Source organism: Astyanax mexicanus, chromosome 1, assembly GCF_023375975.1.
Source record: "Astyanax mexicanus isolate ESR-SI-001 chromosome 1, AstMex3_surface, whole genome shotgun sequence".
NCBI lineage: Eukaryota > Metazoa > Chordata > Actinopteri > Characiformes > Acestrorhamphidae > Astyanax > Astyanax mexicanus.
The window spans coordinates 132,033,549-132,049,896 of NC_064408.1; the positions used below are offsets into that span (position 1 = coordinate 132,033,549).

General features: G+C 39.0%; 1 protein-coding gene across 1 annotated transcript in view; it reads left to right on the forward strand.

Annotated features, from left to right (window-relative positions):
- LOC111197509 (NACHT, LRR and PYD domains-containing protein 12-like) overlaps window positions 1-16,074 on the forward strand; it is a 592,302-nt gene extending 576,228 nt beyond the window's left edge. Inside the window, exons 13-14 of the mRNA XM_049479820.1 lie at window positions 15,478-15,925; window positions 16,032-16,074. Of these exons, the coding sequence (XP_049335777.1) occupies window positions 15,478-15,925; window positions 16,032-16,074 (491 nt within the window). The remainder of the gene's footprint in view (window positions 1-15,477; window positions 15,926-16,031) is intronic.
- The last annotated feature ends 274 nt before the right edge of the window (window positions 16,075-16,348 follow it).

Below are 16,348 nucleotides of genomic sequence, written 5' to 3' on the forward strand. Positions count from 1 at the left end.
ACAGTGAAATAGATTAAAGGAGAATGAATAATGCATCGAGGGAACAACAAAAAAATAAACGGAACAATAAATTAAATCTAGCAGTGAAATAGATTGAGGGAAGGATTAATGAATCGAGGGAACATTGAATAAATAGAGGGAACAATAAATTAAATCTAGCAGTGAAATAGATTGAGGGAATGATTAATAAATCTAGCAGTGAAACAGATTGAGGAAATGATTAATAAATCGAGGGAACAATGATTAAATAGAGGGAACAATAAATTAAATCTAACAGTGAAATAGATTGAGGGAATGATTAATAAATCGAGGGAACAATGATTAAATAGAGGGAACAATAAATTAAATCTAACAGTGAAATAGATTGAGGGAATGATTAATAAATCGAGGGAACGATGAATAAATAGAGGGAACAATAAATTAAATCTAACAGTGAAATAGATTGAGGGAATGATTAATAAATCGAGGGAACGATGAATAAATAGAGGGAACAATAAATTAAATCTAACAGTAAAATAGATTGCAGAAATTATTAATAAATCGAGGGAACAATGAATAAATTGAGGGAACAATAAATAAAATCCAACAGTGAAATAGATTGAGGGAATGATTAATAAATCGAGGGAATGATAAATAAATAGAGGGAACAATAAATTCAATCTAACAGTGAAATAGATTGAGGGAATGAATAATCATGAATCAGCGAGTAGAGTCCGGCAGGTGACGTGCTGGGCAGGGTATCTGACGAGCTGAGCCGAGGAGACCACGGAGCGCAGCTTGGAGTGCGATGAGAGCGGCAGAGGATGAGAGGTCAGAGAACAGTTCGAAATTCGAGGCAACCAGATTCAAGGTTCAGGGCGGCAGGTTCGACAGGTGCTGGCGTGCGAGGTCGAAAGTCACGTGTGAGGTCGAAAGTCACGAAGGTGAGAAGCACCTGAGAAGGACCAGGGGGAGGAGCTTGGGGACTTGAGGCGTGGTTCATATCCCAAAATTTCTCAATTTCTACCTGTTTCTCAAAGGTCAGTGATTCTGTCACTTTATTCTAAACAGACTAAAGGGTAATAGAAGTCAGGGCTTAACTAAAAGAAATGCATAGGGTGGGTGCTGGGGTGATGAGGTTATGCCTTACACAGTGATTTTATTGTTTTATCTATATCCGTGCCTTTTAAATATTGGTCATATCATTTTGTCTGTGACTCTACGTGGCTACATAACATAGGAAAATGTATCCCAAACCCTTTTCCTTATAGGTGTCATTTGTCACAAAATCTGAATTTTTTTGCTCCAATATAGACCACTTCACAATGTGGTACTGAAATTTGATACATTTGATACAATGTGGTACTGAAATTTGTGGCATTGCAACTCTGTCTGAATTGGCAGATTGGAATTCAGGGGAGTAGATGAGAAAATGATGACAGTATTGAAAGTTTTTTTCTTAGTTTATGATGTTTTTGTTTTAATAATGTGTAATGTAAGGGCACAATGCATGGCTGCAGGAAAAAATAAATAAAATCAAAGGTTAAAAAAGGAAACAAATTAAAAGAAGAGTCCGTGGCTTTTACATTACATTTTTACATTACATTACATTTGGCAGACGCTTTTGTCCAAAGCGACTTACAATAGTCAAGTACAATGTAAAATAAGTTTAAAGGTAAAACATCTTCGGATAGGGATAAAAGGAGGACAAAGGGGAATAATAGGATAGAGGAGTGAAGGAGGGGAAGAAGGAAATGAGGTTAGAAGTAGTTAGTGTGTTAGAGGTGTTAAGAGAGTAAGTGCTCTTTGAAGAGCTCTGTCTTCAGGAGTTTATTAAAGATAGCGAGAGATTCTCCTGATCTGGTAGTGGAAGGTAGTTTGTTCCACCATTGGGGAACTCTGTATGAGAACAGTCTGGATTGCTTTGTGTGAATGTTTGGCAAAGCTTTGTGTGATGTATTGTCAATACATCTGAGTACAGGTACATGGGGAACAAAATTTAGTTCCTATGGAACCATGGTGCAATATGGAACAACAATACAATAGAAAACATAAAGTGCAAAAATGAATCGAGTGTGCAAAAAAGAACTATGACAATACAATAAATACAGCACACATGAGACAATTTCACAGAAAAGACAGTACCAATATGGTACAAATGAAATGTGTGTGGTAAAGATAAGGTGCAGAGATGTTACTGTGATTTTACTGTTTTATCTACATTTCCTGTTCTTTAATCTTGCTTATGTCATTTTGTCAATGTCTCTATCGGACATTAACAAAACCAGGTAACTTAGGCTACATAAGACAAAATCTGTTGCAAACCTGTTACAAAGGAATGATTTGTGTGGCAGTGTAAATGGCAAAAAGCACACGGAATCTGACATTTGGATTTAGGCCGCTTTCCCAAAGCTGTATGAAAATAGCCTTATTGGCATTAAGTATATGTACTCTCCATGATGACTCAATAATGATGTTATAAGTTTTTTAAACAATGGTTTTGGCCTTAGTGAAAAGTCCATGATGAAGTACGCATCTCATATCAGAATGTGACGTCAGCCAGTCAGATTTTTCATACCAATAAGTGGCATCCCTTTAAGATCCAGCCTTTCTTTTACCAAATTTTGCTATGTGCAAAAGTAATGACAATGTATGTTTGGAAAATTACAGAACTGTGTTATATAAACTTTACATTTATTATAAAATCATTTGTGGTTTATCTCATTTTTCAGATTTGCTTTGTGTAATCTTGGAGTAAAGACATGTGAAAGTCTGGGATCAGTTTTAAAGCTGGAAAACTCCTCCCTGAAAGAGCTGGACCTCAGTAACAATGACCTGCAAGATTCAGGAGTGGAGCTGCTCTCTGCTGGACTACAGAGTTCACACTGTAAACTGCAGACTCTCAAGTGAGTTGGTTCATTTTTAAATAATAAATGTGAAAATATAATATTCACATTTATTATAATATATATAATATATAATATATAATATTATATGTCAAAACACAAAAGGTGTAGAGAACACCAGCCAATCAACGGATGACTCTCTCCAGTCATCTTTATGATGTTCATACAAATATCTGCCAAAGATTTTTTTATTTAGGCACACAATAATCGAAAGTGAAAAAATACATTTCTTACAGATGCTCCCAATTAGTTTTGCTAAACATTTTCTCTGTGGTGATATGCAGGATTAAACACTCTAACTTCCAAATGTTTAACCCAGTTAAAGAATATAATCTGTCTCTCAGAAATGGATGAGCTGAATGTCCATGTTGGTGACAGAAAAATGGATCATCCTGTGGAACTAGAGCTCTCTGTTTATTAGTTAATGTATTTTCTTTGACTAGTATTAGTATAGTGGTTCCTTTAACCCTGATCTTGTAATTTCATTACTCTCTACATGTTCTAGAACAAAACTGTCCAATACAATCCAAAACAGGTTGAACAATTGTTTTTTTTCTGCTCAAGCTTCAAGTTCTATCTAAATGTAGCACGTTAACATGGTTGATTTTAGATGACTGAAATTCCATTTATGAAGTTTAGATGCTAATGACACAAATCTGAAGGATGGATTTGAGTGACTGCTCAAAATAGAGTAAAAAATAAAGTAATATGAAAAGAATTGTATTTATAGCTACTGAGCTCCCCTTACAGACAGGAAATCAAATTTTCTTTTGAACCACTAAAAACTAAAAAAGCTTTGACATCCTACATGGAAACATTATACACATACATCTGTGGATAAGATAAAGTAAAGGAGGCAGTAAGGAGTAATACCACAAAATAATACAATCATGTGACTGGGTTATATAGAGTTATGATGTTACAGAGAGGGGTAAACCGAAGCTAAACAAAAAAGCCACACTTAGCAGCAGCATTCCAGCCCAGACAGTTAATGACAATATGCTTTTCTTAATTTTACAGTGTGAAAGAAGGGACTGACTACATGACTAAAGATGAAGTTAACAAGTCTTTTAAAAGTTTCATTTGTGTTAGTGGATCTTTATCCCACTAAGCTAATCTTTGTTAAGCTTGTTTGACTGCAGATGCAACAAGTGCCACACTGCACAGTCCAATCGTTACATTAAATAGCTGATGCACTATCGATTTAACTATCAGAAAATTACAGAATAGGAGTCAGTGGTGTTGGAGTGACAGGAATCTAATTGCTCTAGTAAAAAATATCTTCAAATCATGTTCTTATTGTATAGTATGTAAGGCCAATGATATCCACTGGAAATGTCATAGAAGAATATCTTTGTCTAAAAGCTAAAGTAAAATTAAGTGAATTTTCATGTTGAAGCTTAAAGATCTTGAAGAAAGATAGGTTTGACTACAAATCAGACAGTCCTTTTTTCCAACAGCATCAATAAAAACGTGCTCAGCAACCATATTTAGTAACTGTTGACCATCTTATTAATCCCTCCAAAATTACTGATTGTGAATTCCTGTCAGTTAACAAATGCAATGAATCTGCCACCTATTTTACTGAAATCAGACAGAACATAACAACCTCAGATCCATCAAATAAGGTCACTCCCCTCCAAACAGAGATTGCTCTGATGCTGCTTCATTTCAGCACAATCCTTGACAAATTGTGTTAGGCCTAAAGTCATCATCCTGTTGCCTTCTCCCCTACCAGAAATTAATACAATTAAATCTTTTTTATAAATATCTAAAAAGGGATCTTTTGCTAAAAGACTCATTATCCATGAGTATTTTTTTCGGTCTTTGAATACTGCAGTTTGTAATCCATTACTCACAAGAATAATCAAAAAAACTATAGATCCCTCTCTAACCTCCTTTTACAGGTAAACTTATTGAAAATGTCGTGCTCACTCTGCCCACCCAGTTCCTAGTTCCATTAACTGCTTTGATAAATTCCAGTCAATATTTCTTCCAAATCATAGAACAGAGACTGCTCTAGTAAAAAAATCTAAATTACATTCACTTAAACTCGCTTTTTTTCACTGTCACTCTTTCTCTCTCTGTTAATAACTTACTCTAATTTTCTCTCTATAGATTATCTGGTTGTATGATCACAGAAAAAGGCTGTTCTTCTCTGGCTTCAGCTCTGAGTTCAAATCCATCCCACCTGAAAGAGCTGGATCTGACCTACAACCACCCAGGAGAGTCTGGAGAGAAGCTGCTTTCTGCCAGACTGGAGGATCCACACTGCTCACTGGAGACACTCAGGTATTACATTTTTATTACTATACTGTTACTATATACTGGTAGTTTGTTCTTCGAGACCATTAAATATTAAATTATGTGATGATGAAGTTACAACAAAGAAGTTAAGACAAACTGCTGGTAAAATAATTAGAAAGGTTGGTGTTTTGTTTGTGGGTCACAACAGTTCCATTGGCATGTAAAAGCCAAGATTGAAATATCACGTCAGTTTCTAGGTGTTTTCTGTGCTGCTACAGATTCCTGTCAACAGTCATAAACTTGCACTGCCACAACATTTTACTGTTCTGGATTCTAATTGTAGCACCCTCACTTCCTTCCCAATGTCTCCTGATGGAGGTTTCTAAAACAAGGGGCTGTGGTTTCTTTTTTAAACTCTTGACAAATGACAAACTTCTTTACTATACTTTTAAGCCTAGCTTGAATCTGAATAATTAGCAGTGATGATAGAGTAATGGGTCTAATAATGTTGCAGCGCAACTTAAATTTAACCCTTGAAATGTAAACAAAAATACAAATGTATATGCCAATATAAAGTTACTTTTACAATAAAATAATAATAATAATATACAATATTAACAATAACCTGATTTAGACATTTCCCTTTTGTAATAACAAGCAAACAATGTCCAATGTCTGAATTAAACTAGACATTCACACAAGCACGCTCACTGACACACCCACCTTTGTTGCAGGTCTGTTTCGTTGCTTGTGTGCGTGGTGGCTGAATAAACTTAAAATGGCCTTTTCACTCACAACAGAAACAGCAAGCTAGCCGAAAGTGTCTTCCTCCATGAAGCAGGGTAGAGCAGTCCTCCACACTTGGTGTAGCTAGCAGCTACAGCCAGCAGGTGTAGCAGATTCAGCACAGTACATGCACACAGCAAAGATGCTCTACTGTGGTCTTTTAAACTAGTTTACTGTCAGCTGTTCACTGAACACAAACTCAGTTTATTCTAATTTTCAGTAACTACACAACATAAAACTCTCCACAACTTCGCAGAACTCTCTCTTCTTGTCTGCTGCTCCTCTGTTTCAGTCTCCCTCCGTCTCTCTCTCTCTCTCTCTCTCTCTTACTCACTCACTCACTCACTCAATCTCTCCAAGTCCCGCCCCCAGAGTGCCACTATTGCTAGTTACAGCTGTTTGGCCAATGAGCTTAAAATAGATCTAACATGCTGAAACAAAGCACATGTTCAGCTATTACATTTCAACCTAGCTCTGCGGGGAACTCTGCTCTTAAAGGAACAGGAACAAATTTAACAAACCCCAAAAAAACATTGTTTATCTTTCCTATGAAATATGAACAATGAATACATTTTATTATATTTTTTTATACCAGGCTTCAACCTGCCCCATTCAAACGTCTGGATGTCCTCATCAGACAAACAAATAAAAATAATGAAATATAAGGGTGTACACAGTCTATTATATTTTTTATACCAGGCTACAACCTGCCCCATTCAAACGTCTGGATGTCCTCATCAGACAAACAAATAAAAATAATGAAATATAAGGGTATACGTATTCTAGTTCACAAACTTGAACTAGAGTAATCTAGAATAATCTTGATTATCACCCCTCTATGTATAATAGTAAGAGGCTAATATTTGGAACTACCTGGCTGATCATATGTGAGTTTGACAATAGGTTTTACTACTCTCTTTGGTCTAGTTTCAGCTTGCACTGTCTCTACAGCTAGGTTCATGTCAGCTTCTCCTTCTGGGTCAGGCTCTAAAACTGTTACATCTCTAGGATCATGAACATCTACATCTTGTTCAGACTCTGGCTCACTCATTCTTTGAAACTCTTGCTCAGAGTTGTCATCATCTGATGAGCAGTCATCAACAGTACTTGCTTCCTCACTAGGAGAAGTGTCACTGTCTGGTTGCACAAGGTCTGCTGGCACAGTTGCATATAGCCTTGAGAGACGATGACGTCTTGAAGCAGGACAGTATTTAGCATCTGAGTCTGTAGTGTGCTCTGGGTCTAAACTTTCTTCCTCTTTCTTATGGCAAGTCTCAGCTCTGGCTGTGGGTTTACACACTGGTTGGTTGTCTTATCCAGCTCTTGGGATTCTTACACACTGACCGTTAGGTAGCAGATGGTCCCTGTGAATGGTTTTCACTGAACCTCGCCCATTCTCAGACTTGGTCTTGTAGACTGGAAGGTTTTGCATAGAGTTCTGGACTACAGAGTTTGTAGCGTGATGAACCCTCAATGTACGTTATTCATAAATCACAGCGTTTCAGGTGTTTAAAAATGGATTGAGCTCATCAGAGTTTAGAGTAAAGTAAAGTCCACATGTTTGTTGGTTAAAAGTTGAAGACTCCATGTTTCCTTTGTAGCTGGATCTTTATGGTTCAGCCTTTACTTCTTCACCTGTTCTAAACAGAGACCCTATAATTCTCCCTCACGCCCCCTAGAGGCTGGGAATAAAAGAACAAGCTAAAGTGTGACAGCATATTGAATCTGTTATTAGATATTAAAATTAAATCTGAGGCTCTGGTTTCTCTAATTGTGTTAATGGTGTTATAAAGGAGTGAGTGTTTCTTCTTAAGGATTAACGTTAATTATTGTGTATCAGGAAAATCCAGAACTTCATATTCCTTCACCATGTTCACTAATATAAACCCAGAGAGAGAAACTCTGCATTTCACTCTCACACCCTGCTGATCTGTGTGTGTGTGTGTGTGTGTGTGTGTGTTTGTGTGTGTTTGTGTGTGTTTGTGTGTGTATTTGTGTGTGTTTGTGTGTGTGTGTGTGTGTGTGTGTGTTTAGAATGGAACATGGAGGCGAGATCAGAATCAAACCTGGATTAAAGAAATGTAAGTTTTCTCTCTCACACACACAACACTCACACACACACTACACACACACACACACACACACACACTACACACACACACACACACACACTACACACACTACACACACTACACTCACACACACACACACACACACACTACACACACTACACTCACACACACACACACACACTACACACACTACACTCACACACACACACACACTACACTCACACACACACACACACACACACACACTACACTCACACACACACACACACACTACACTCACACTACACTCACACACACACGGGTGTAATGTGTGTAGTGTGTGTGTTTGTGTGTTGTGTGTGTAGTGTGTGTGTAATGTGTGTAATGTGTGTAGTGTGTGTAATGTGTGTGTAATGTGTGTAGTGTGTGTAATGTGTGTGTAATGTGTGTGTAGTGTGTGCAATGTGTGTAGTGTGTGTAATGTGTGTGTAATGTGTGTAGTGTATGTGTGTGTAATGTGAGTGTAGTGTGTGTAGTGTGTTTGTAATGTGTGTGTAATGTGTGTGTAGTGTGTGTAGTGTGTGTAATGTGTGTGTAATGTAATGTGTGTAATGTGTGTGTAGTGTGTGCAATGTGTGTAGCGTGTGCAATGTGTGTAGTGTGTGTGTAATGTGTGTGTAATGTGTGTGTAGTGTATGTGTGTGTGTAATGTGAGTGTAGTGTGTGTAATGTGTGTGCAATGTGTGTAGCGTGTGTAATGTGTGTGTAGTGTGTGTAATGTGTGTGTAGTGTATGTGTGTGTAATGTGAGTGTAGTGTGTGTAGTGTGTTTGTAATGTGTGTGTAATGTGTGTAGTGTGTGTAATGTGTGTGTAATGTAATGTGTGTAATGTGTGTGTAGTGTGTGCAATGTGTGTAGCGTGTGCAATGTGTGTAGTGTGTGTGTAATGTGTGTGTAATGTGTGTGTAGTGTATGTGTGTGTGTGTAATGTGAGTGTAGTGTGTGTAATGTGTGTCTAGTGTGTGTGCAATGTGTGTAGCGTGTGTAATGTATGTAATGTGTGTGTAGTGTGTGTGTAGTGTATGTGTGTGTAATGTGAGTGTATTGTGTGTAATGTGTGTGTAGTGTGTTTGTAATGTGTGTGTAATATGTTGTGTGTGTAATGTGTGTGTAGTGTAATGTGTGTAGTGTGTAATGTGTGTGTAATGTAATGTGTGTGTAATGTGTGTGTAGTGTGTGTAATGTGTGTAGTGTGTGTAATGTGTGTGTAATGTGTGTGTAGTGTGTGTGTGTGTGTGTAATGTGTGTAGTGTGTGTGTGTGTGTGTGTAATGTGTGTGTAGTGTGTGTGATGTGTGTGTAGTGTATGTGTGTGTAGTGTGAGTGTATTGTGTGTAGTGTGTGTGTGTAATGTGTGTGTAGTGTGTGTAATGTGTGTGTAGTGTGTGTAGGGTGTGTAGTGTGTGTACTAGGGCTGCACGATATGTAAAATGTTACACACACACTACACACTCACCTACACACACTACACACTCACATACACACTCTACACACTCACATACACACACTACACACACACTACACACACACACTACACACTCACATACACACTACACACTACACACACTACACACAGTACACACACTACACACACACTACACACACTACACACTACACACACACTACACACTCACATACACACTACACACACTACACACACACACACTACACACACTACACACACACACTACACACACTACACACACACACTACACACTCACATACACACTACACACAAAACACACACTACACACACACACTACACACACTACACACACACTACACACACACACACACACTACACACTCACACACACACTACACACACTACACACACACTAATCAAATCAAATTTATTTGTATAGCGCTTTTTACAACAGGTGTTGGCACAAAGCAGCTTTACAGAAACATGATTACAGGACAAAGAATCAGGCAAAACATTAAACATAGAAAATACAGAATACAGAACCCCCAGTGAGCGCGGAGGCAAGGAAAAACTCCCTCAGAGCTGCAGGAGGAGGAAGAAACCTTGGGAGGACCAAGACTCACATTTGAGGGGGGACCATCCTACCACTGGTCAAACGGCTTTTAAATTAAAATTTAAAAAGTCTTTTATACATCCATATAGGTTTTATGTACTCAGGAGTGTAATAGCGCCACTAATGGCTTGGATGTAATCTGTAGTGGAGAGTAAGATGGATGATGAGCAGCTGATCTGTGGTGGTGGTGGAGAAGAGCTGACTTCAGAAACTTCCATCAGTCTGGCCGGACAGGAGACGCGAGAGCCTGAGGGTCCAACATCGGTATCGGGTCAGACAGGTGGGCAGTCAGTAACTCGGAGGAAAGCAGAGAGATGGAATTAGTTTTGACTGGATTTTTGCAAAACTGAGAATATTAAAACATTATCAGAGTGTGGCAAATGACTCCGGCAGAACTGAATAAAACAGCCTAACTAAAGGCAGAGAGCCAGAAGGTAACATAGACATGGAGGCACCCTGAAACACCAGCATCCACCCACTCCACCGTCCACAAACCTGAGTGACCGTGTGCAGTGGGAGAACAGCAGCACCAGCATCTCAGTTTACCACAATTCCCTCTGTCCATGAACCCCTGGATCTGCAGCCTTATCTAAAGGGAAAAACATTAATTACCAAAAGCTAAACTAAACAAGTAAGTTTTCAGTCTAGACTTAAAGATTGAGACTGTGTCTGAGTCCCGAACATATTCGGGGAGATTATTCCAGAGTTGAGGCGCTTTATAAGAGAAAGCTCTTCCTCCTGCAGAGCTCCTCTGAATTTTAGGAACTACTAATAAACCAGCACCCTGAGATCTGAGTAATCGCGGTGGTTCATAACAGGAGATGAGGTCTTGTAAATACTCAGGAGCGAGCCCGTGTAGGGCTTTATACGTTAACAGGAGAATTTTATAGTCTATGCGGAATTTGACTGGCAGCCAGTGCAGTGCTGATAGTACTGGACTAATATGGTCAAATTTTCTAGTTTTAGTAAGGACCCTGGCTGCAGCATTTTGAACTAGCTGAAGTTTATTTAAGTTACTGCCGGAACATCCAGACAGTAGCGCATTACAATAATCTAGCCTTGAGGTAATAAAGGCATGGACTAATTTTTCTGCGTCATGCAGTGATAGGGCATTTCTTAGCTTGGCAATATTACGGAGGTGTAGAAAAGCTGTTCTAGTAACATTAGATATGTGTTTATCGAATGCTAGATCTGAATCTATGATAACTCCAAGGTTTTTAGCTGCTGAACCAGGGGTGGCTGAGAAGTCAGCCAGATTTAGCATTAAGTCTGATAATTTATTTCTAGCAGCTTTGGGGCCTAATAGGAGAACTTCTGTTTTATCACTATTTAATAGGAGGAAGTTGTGCGACATCCATGATTTTACATCTTCTACACAATCCTCGATTTTCTTTAATCTCATTCTGTCATCAGGTTTGGCTGATATGAAGAGCTGCGTGTCATCCGCATAACAATGAAAATTCACATCATGTTTACTAATAACTTTGCCCAGTGGGAGCATATATAATGTAAATAATAACGGTCCTAATATAGAGCCTTGTGGAATTCCATATCTTACCTTGGTATAACTGGAAGACATATCATTTAACCTCACAAACTGATAGCGATCGGTTAAGTACGATTTAAACCATGCTAAGGCAGTTCCGGTTATACCGACCATGTTCTCTAGTCTTTCTAAAAGGATAGTATGATCTATTGTATCAAAGGCTGCGCTCAGATCGAGAAGTACGAGTAGGGAAACACAGCCTTGGTCGGCGGCTATAAGTAGATCGTTTGTTATTCTAACACTACACACTCACATACACACTACTACACACTACACACACTGCACACCACACACACTACACACCACACACACTACACACTCACATACACACACTACACACACTACACACTCACATACACACTCTACACACTCACATACACACACTACACACATTACACACACTACACACACTACACACACACTACACACTAAACACACTACACACATACTACACACACACTACACACACACTACACACACTACACACACACTACACACACACACACTACAAACTCACATACACACTACACACTACACACACTACACACATACACACACACTACACACACACTACACACACTACTACACACTACACACAATTCACACACTACACACCACACACACTACACACAGTACACACACTACACACTCACATAGACACACTACACACACTACACACACACTACACACACTACACACACACTACACACTCACATACACACACTACACACTCACATACACACACTACACACACACTACACACTCATATACACACACTATACACACTACACACACTACACACTCACATACACACACTACACACTCACATACACACACTACACACTCACATTCACACACTACACACACTACACACTCACATACACACACTACACACACTACACACTCACATACACACACTACACACTCACATACACACACTACATACTCACATACACACACTACACACACTACACACTCACATACACACTACACACTCACATTACACACACTGTGTGTGTGCAATGTGTGTGTGTGTTTAATGTGTGTCGTCTGTGTGTAATGTGTGTTTTATGTCTGTAGTGTGTGTGTAATGTGTGTAGTGTGTGTGTTGTGTGTGTAGTGTGTTTGTAATGTGTGTGTAGTGTGTGTAGTGTAATGTGTGTAATGTGTGTGTAGTGTGTGTAATGTGTGTGTAATGTGTGTGTGTAATGTGTGTGTGTAGTGTATGTGTAATGTGTGTATAGTGTGTAATGTGTGTGTACTGTGTGTAGTGTGTGTGTAATGTGTGTGTAGTGTGTTTGTAATGTGTGTGTAGTGTGTGTAGTGTGTGTGTAATGTGTGTAGTGTGTGTAGTGTGTGTGTAATGTTTGTAGTATGTTTGTAGTGTGTGTGTAATGTGTGTAATGTGTGTATAGTGTGTGTAATTTGTGTAATGTGTGTAATGTGTGTATAGTGTGTGTAATGTGTGTAGTGTGTGTAGTGTTTGTGTAATGTGTGTGTAATGTGTGTGTTATGTGTGTAGTGTCTGTAGTGTGTGTGTGTAATGTGTGTGTAATGTGTGTAATGTGTGTGTAGTGTGTGTAATGTGTGTAGTGTTTGTGTTTGTAGTGTGTGTAGTGTGTGTGTAATGTGTGTGTAATGTGTGTAGTGTGTGTAATGTGTGTAGTATGTGTGTAGTGTGTAGTGTGTAATGTGTGTGTAGTGTGTGTGTAATGTGTGTGTAATGTGTGTAATGTGTGTGTGTGTGTGTAATGTGTGTAGTGTGTGTGTGTGTAGTGTGTGTAGTGTGTGTAATGTGTGTGTAGTGTGTGTAATATGTTTAGTATTTGTGTAGTGTTTGTAGTGTGTGTAATGTTTATGTAATTTGTGTAGTGTGTGTAATGTGTATGTAATGTGTGTGTAGTGTGTGTGTGTAATGTGTGTGTAATGTGTGTAGTATGTGTGTAGTGTGTGTAATGTGTGTGTAATGTGTGTAATGTGTGTATAGTGTGTGTAATGTGTGTGTAATGTGTGTGTAGTGTGTGTAATGTGTGTAGTGTGTGTGTAATGTGTGTAGTGTGTGTGTAATGTGTGTAGTATGTGTGTAATGTGTGTAATGTGTGTAGTATGTGTGTAGTGTGTCTAATGTATGTGTAGTGTGTGTAGTCTGTGTAGTGTGTGTGCAATGTGTGTAGCGTGTGTAATGTGTTTGTAATGTGTGTAATGTGTGTGTAATGTATGTGTTTGTAATGTGTGTGTAGTATGTGTGTAGTGTGTGTAATGTGTGTGTGTAGTGTGTGTGTAGTGTGTGTAATGTGTGTGCAATGTGTGTAGCGTGTGTAATGTGTTTGTAATGTGTGTAATGTGTGTGTAATGTATGTGTTTGTAATGTGTGTGTAGTGTAATGTGTGTAGTGTGTGTAATGTGTGTGTGTAGTGTGTGTGTAGTGTGTGTAATGTCTGTAATGTGTGTAATGTAATGTGTGTAGTGTGTGTAGTGTCTGTGTGCGTGTGTGTAATGTGTGTGTGATGTGTGTGTAATGTGTGTGTAGTGTGTGTAATCTGTGTGTAGTGTGTGTAGTGTGTGTAATGTGTGTGTAATGTGATGTGTGTCTAATGTGTGTGTAGTGTGTGTAGTGTGTGTGTAGTGTGTTTGTAATGTGTGTGTAGTATGTGTGTAGTGTGTGTGTAATGTGTGTAGTGTGTGTAATGTGTGTGTAGTGTGTGTAATGTGTATGTAATGTGTGTGTGTAGTGTGTGTGTAATGTGTGTGTAATGTGTGTAGTATGTTTGTAGTGTGTGTAGTGTGTGTAGTGTTTGTGTAATGTGTGTGTAATGTGTGTAGTGTGTGTGTAATGTGTGTAGTATGTGTGTAGTGTGTGTAATGTGTGTGTAGTATGTGTAGTGTGTGTGTAATGTGTGTGTAGTGTGTGTAATGTGTGTAGTGTGTGTGTAATGTGTGTGTAATGTGTGTAGTATGTGTGTAGTGTGTGTAGTGTGTGTGTGTAATGTGTGTAATATGTGTGTAGTGTGTGTAGTGTGTGTAGTGTTTGTGTAATGTGTGTGTAATGTGTGTAGTGTGTGTAGTATGTGTGTAGTGTTTGTAATGTGTGTGTAGTGTGTGTAGTGTGTGTGTAATTTGTGTGTAGTGTGTGTAATGTGTGTAGTGTGTGTGTAATGTGTGTGTAATGTGTGTAGTATGTGTGTATTGTGTGTAGTGTGTATGTGTAATGTGTGTGTAATGTTTGTAATGTGTGTGTAGTGTGTGTAATGTGTGTAGTGTGTGTGTGTAGTGTGTGTAGTTTGTGTGTAATGTGTGTGTAATGTGTGTAGTGTGTGTGTGTGTAATGTTTGTAGTATGTGTGTAGTGTGTAGTGTGTGTAGTGTGTGTAATGTGTGTGTAGTGTTTGTGTAGTGTGTGTAATGTGTGTAGTATTTGTGTAGTGTTTGTAGTGTGTGTGTAATGTGTTTGTAATGTGTGTAGTTTGTGTAATGTGTATGTAATGTGTGTGTGTAATGTGTGTGTAATGTGTGTAGTATGTGTGTAGTGTGTGTAATGTGTGTGTAATGTGTGTGTAATGTGTGTAATGTGTGTATAGTGTGTGTAATGTGTGTGTAATGTGTGTGTAGTGTGTGTAATGTGTGTAGTGTGTGTAGTGTGTGTGTAATGTGTGTAGTTTGTGTGTGTGTGTGTAATGTGTGTAGTATGTGTGTAGTGTGTGTGTAGTGTGTGTAATGTGTGTGTAGTGTGTGTGTGTGTAATGTGTGTAGTATGTGTGTAGTGTGTGTGTAGTGTCTGTAATGTGTGTGTAGTGTGTGTGTAGTGTGTGTAGTGTGTGTGTAATGTGTGTGTAATGTGTGTGTAATGTGTGTGTTCTTGTTTTCAGACGGCTGTGATTTCACACTGGATCTAAACACAGTAAACCCTGGTCTCTCTCTGAGTGAGGAGAACAGGACGGTGGAGTGGAGAGAGGAGCTGCAGTCGTATCCTGATCATCCAGAGAGATTTGATGAGTATCCGCAGGTTCTGAGTAGAGAGAGAGTAACTGGTGTTACTGGTGTAACTGGTGATACTGGTGTAACTGGTGATACTGGTGTAACTGGTGATACTGGACGCTGTTACTGGGAGGCTGAGTGGAGAGATGGAGGAGTAGAATTTGTTGTAGCTCTGAGTTATAAAACCATCAGCAGGAAAGGAGGAGGATCAGACTGTAAGTTTGGAGGGAATATAAACTCCTGGAGTCTAAGCTGCACTGATTACAGATACTCTGTTTGTCACAATAATAACAGCACTGTTCTCTCCACTCGTCCCTCCGACTGTAGGAGAGTAGGAGTGTATGTGGACTGTCCCTCCGGCACTCTGTCCTTCTACAGAGTCTCCTCTGATACACACTCACACACTCTCACACACTTACACACATTCTACACCACCTTTACTCAGCCCCTCTATGCAGGGATTGGGGTTGGTTATGGCTCCTCAGTGACTCTGTGTAATATAGAATAACCCTGTGTGTGTGTGTATAGTGTGTATAGTGTGTGTGTGTGTGTGTGTGTGTTTATCTGTGTGTATATATCAGTGTGTGTGTGTGCACATGAGTGTGTGTGTGTGTATAGTGAGTGTGTGTGTGTATCTGTGTATGTGTACGTTTATCTGTGTGTATGTGTTTATAGTGTGTGTGTGTGTGTGCGCAGTGAATGTGTGTGTATAGTGTGTGTGTGTGTGTATATAGTGAGTGTGTGTGTGTGTGTGTGTGTGTG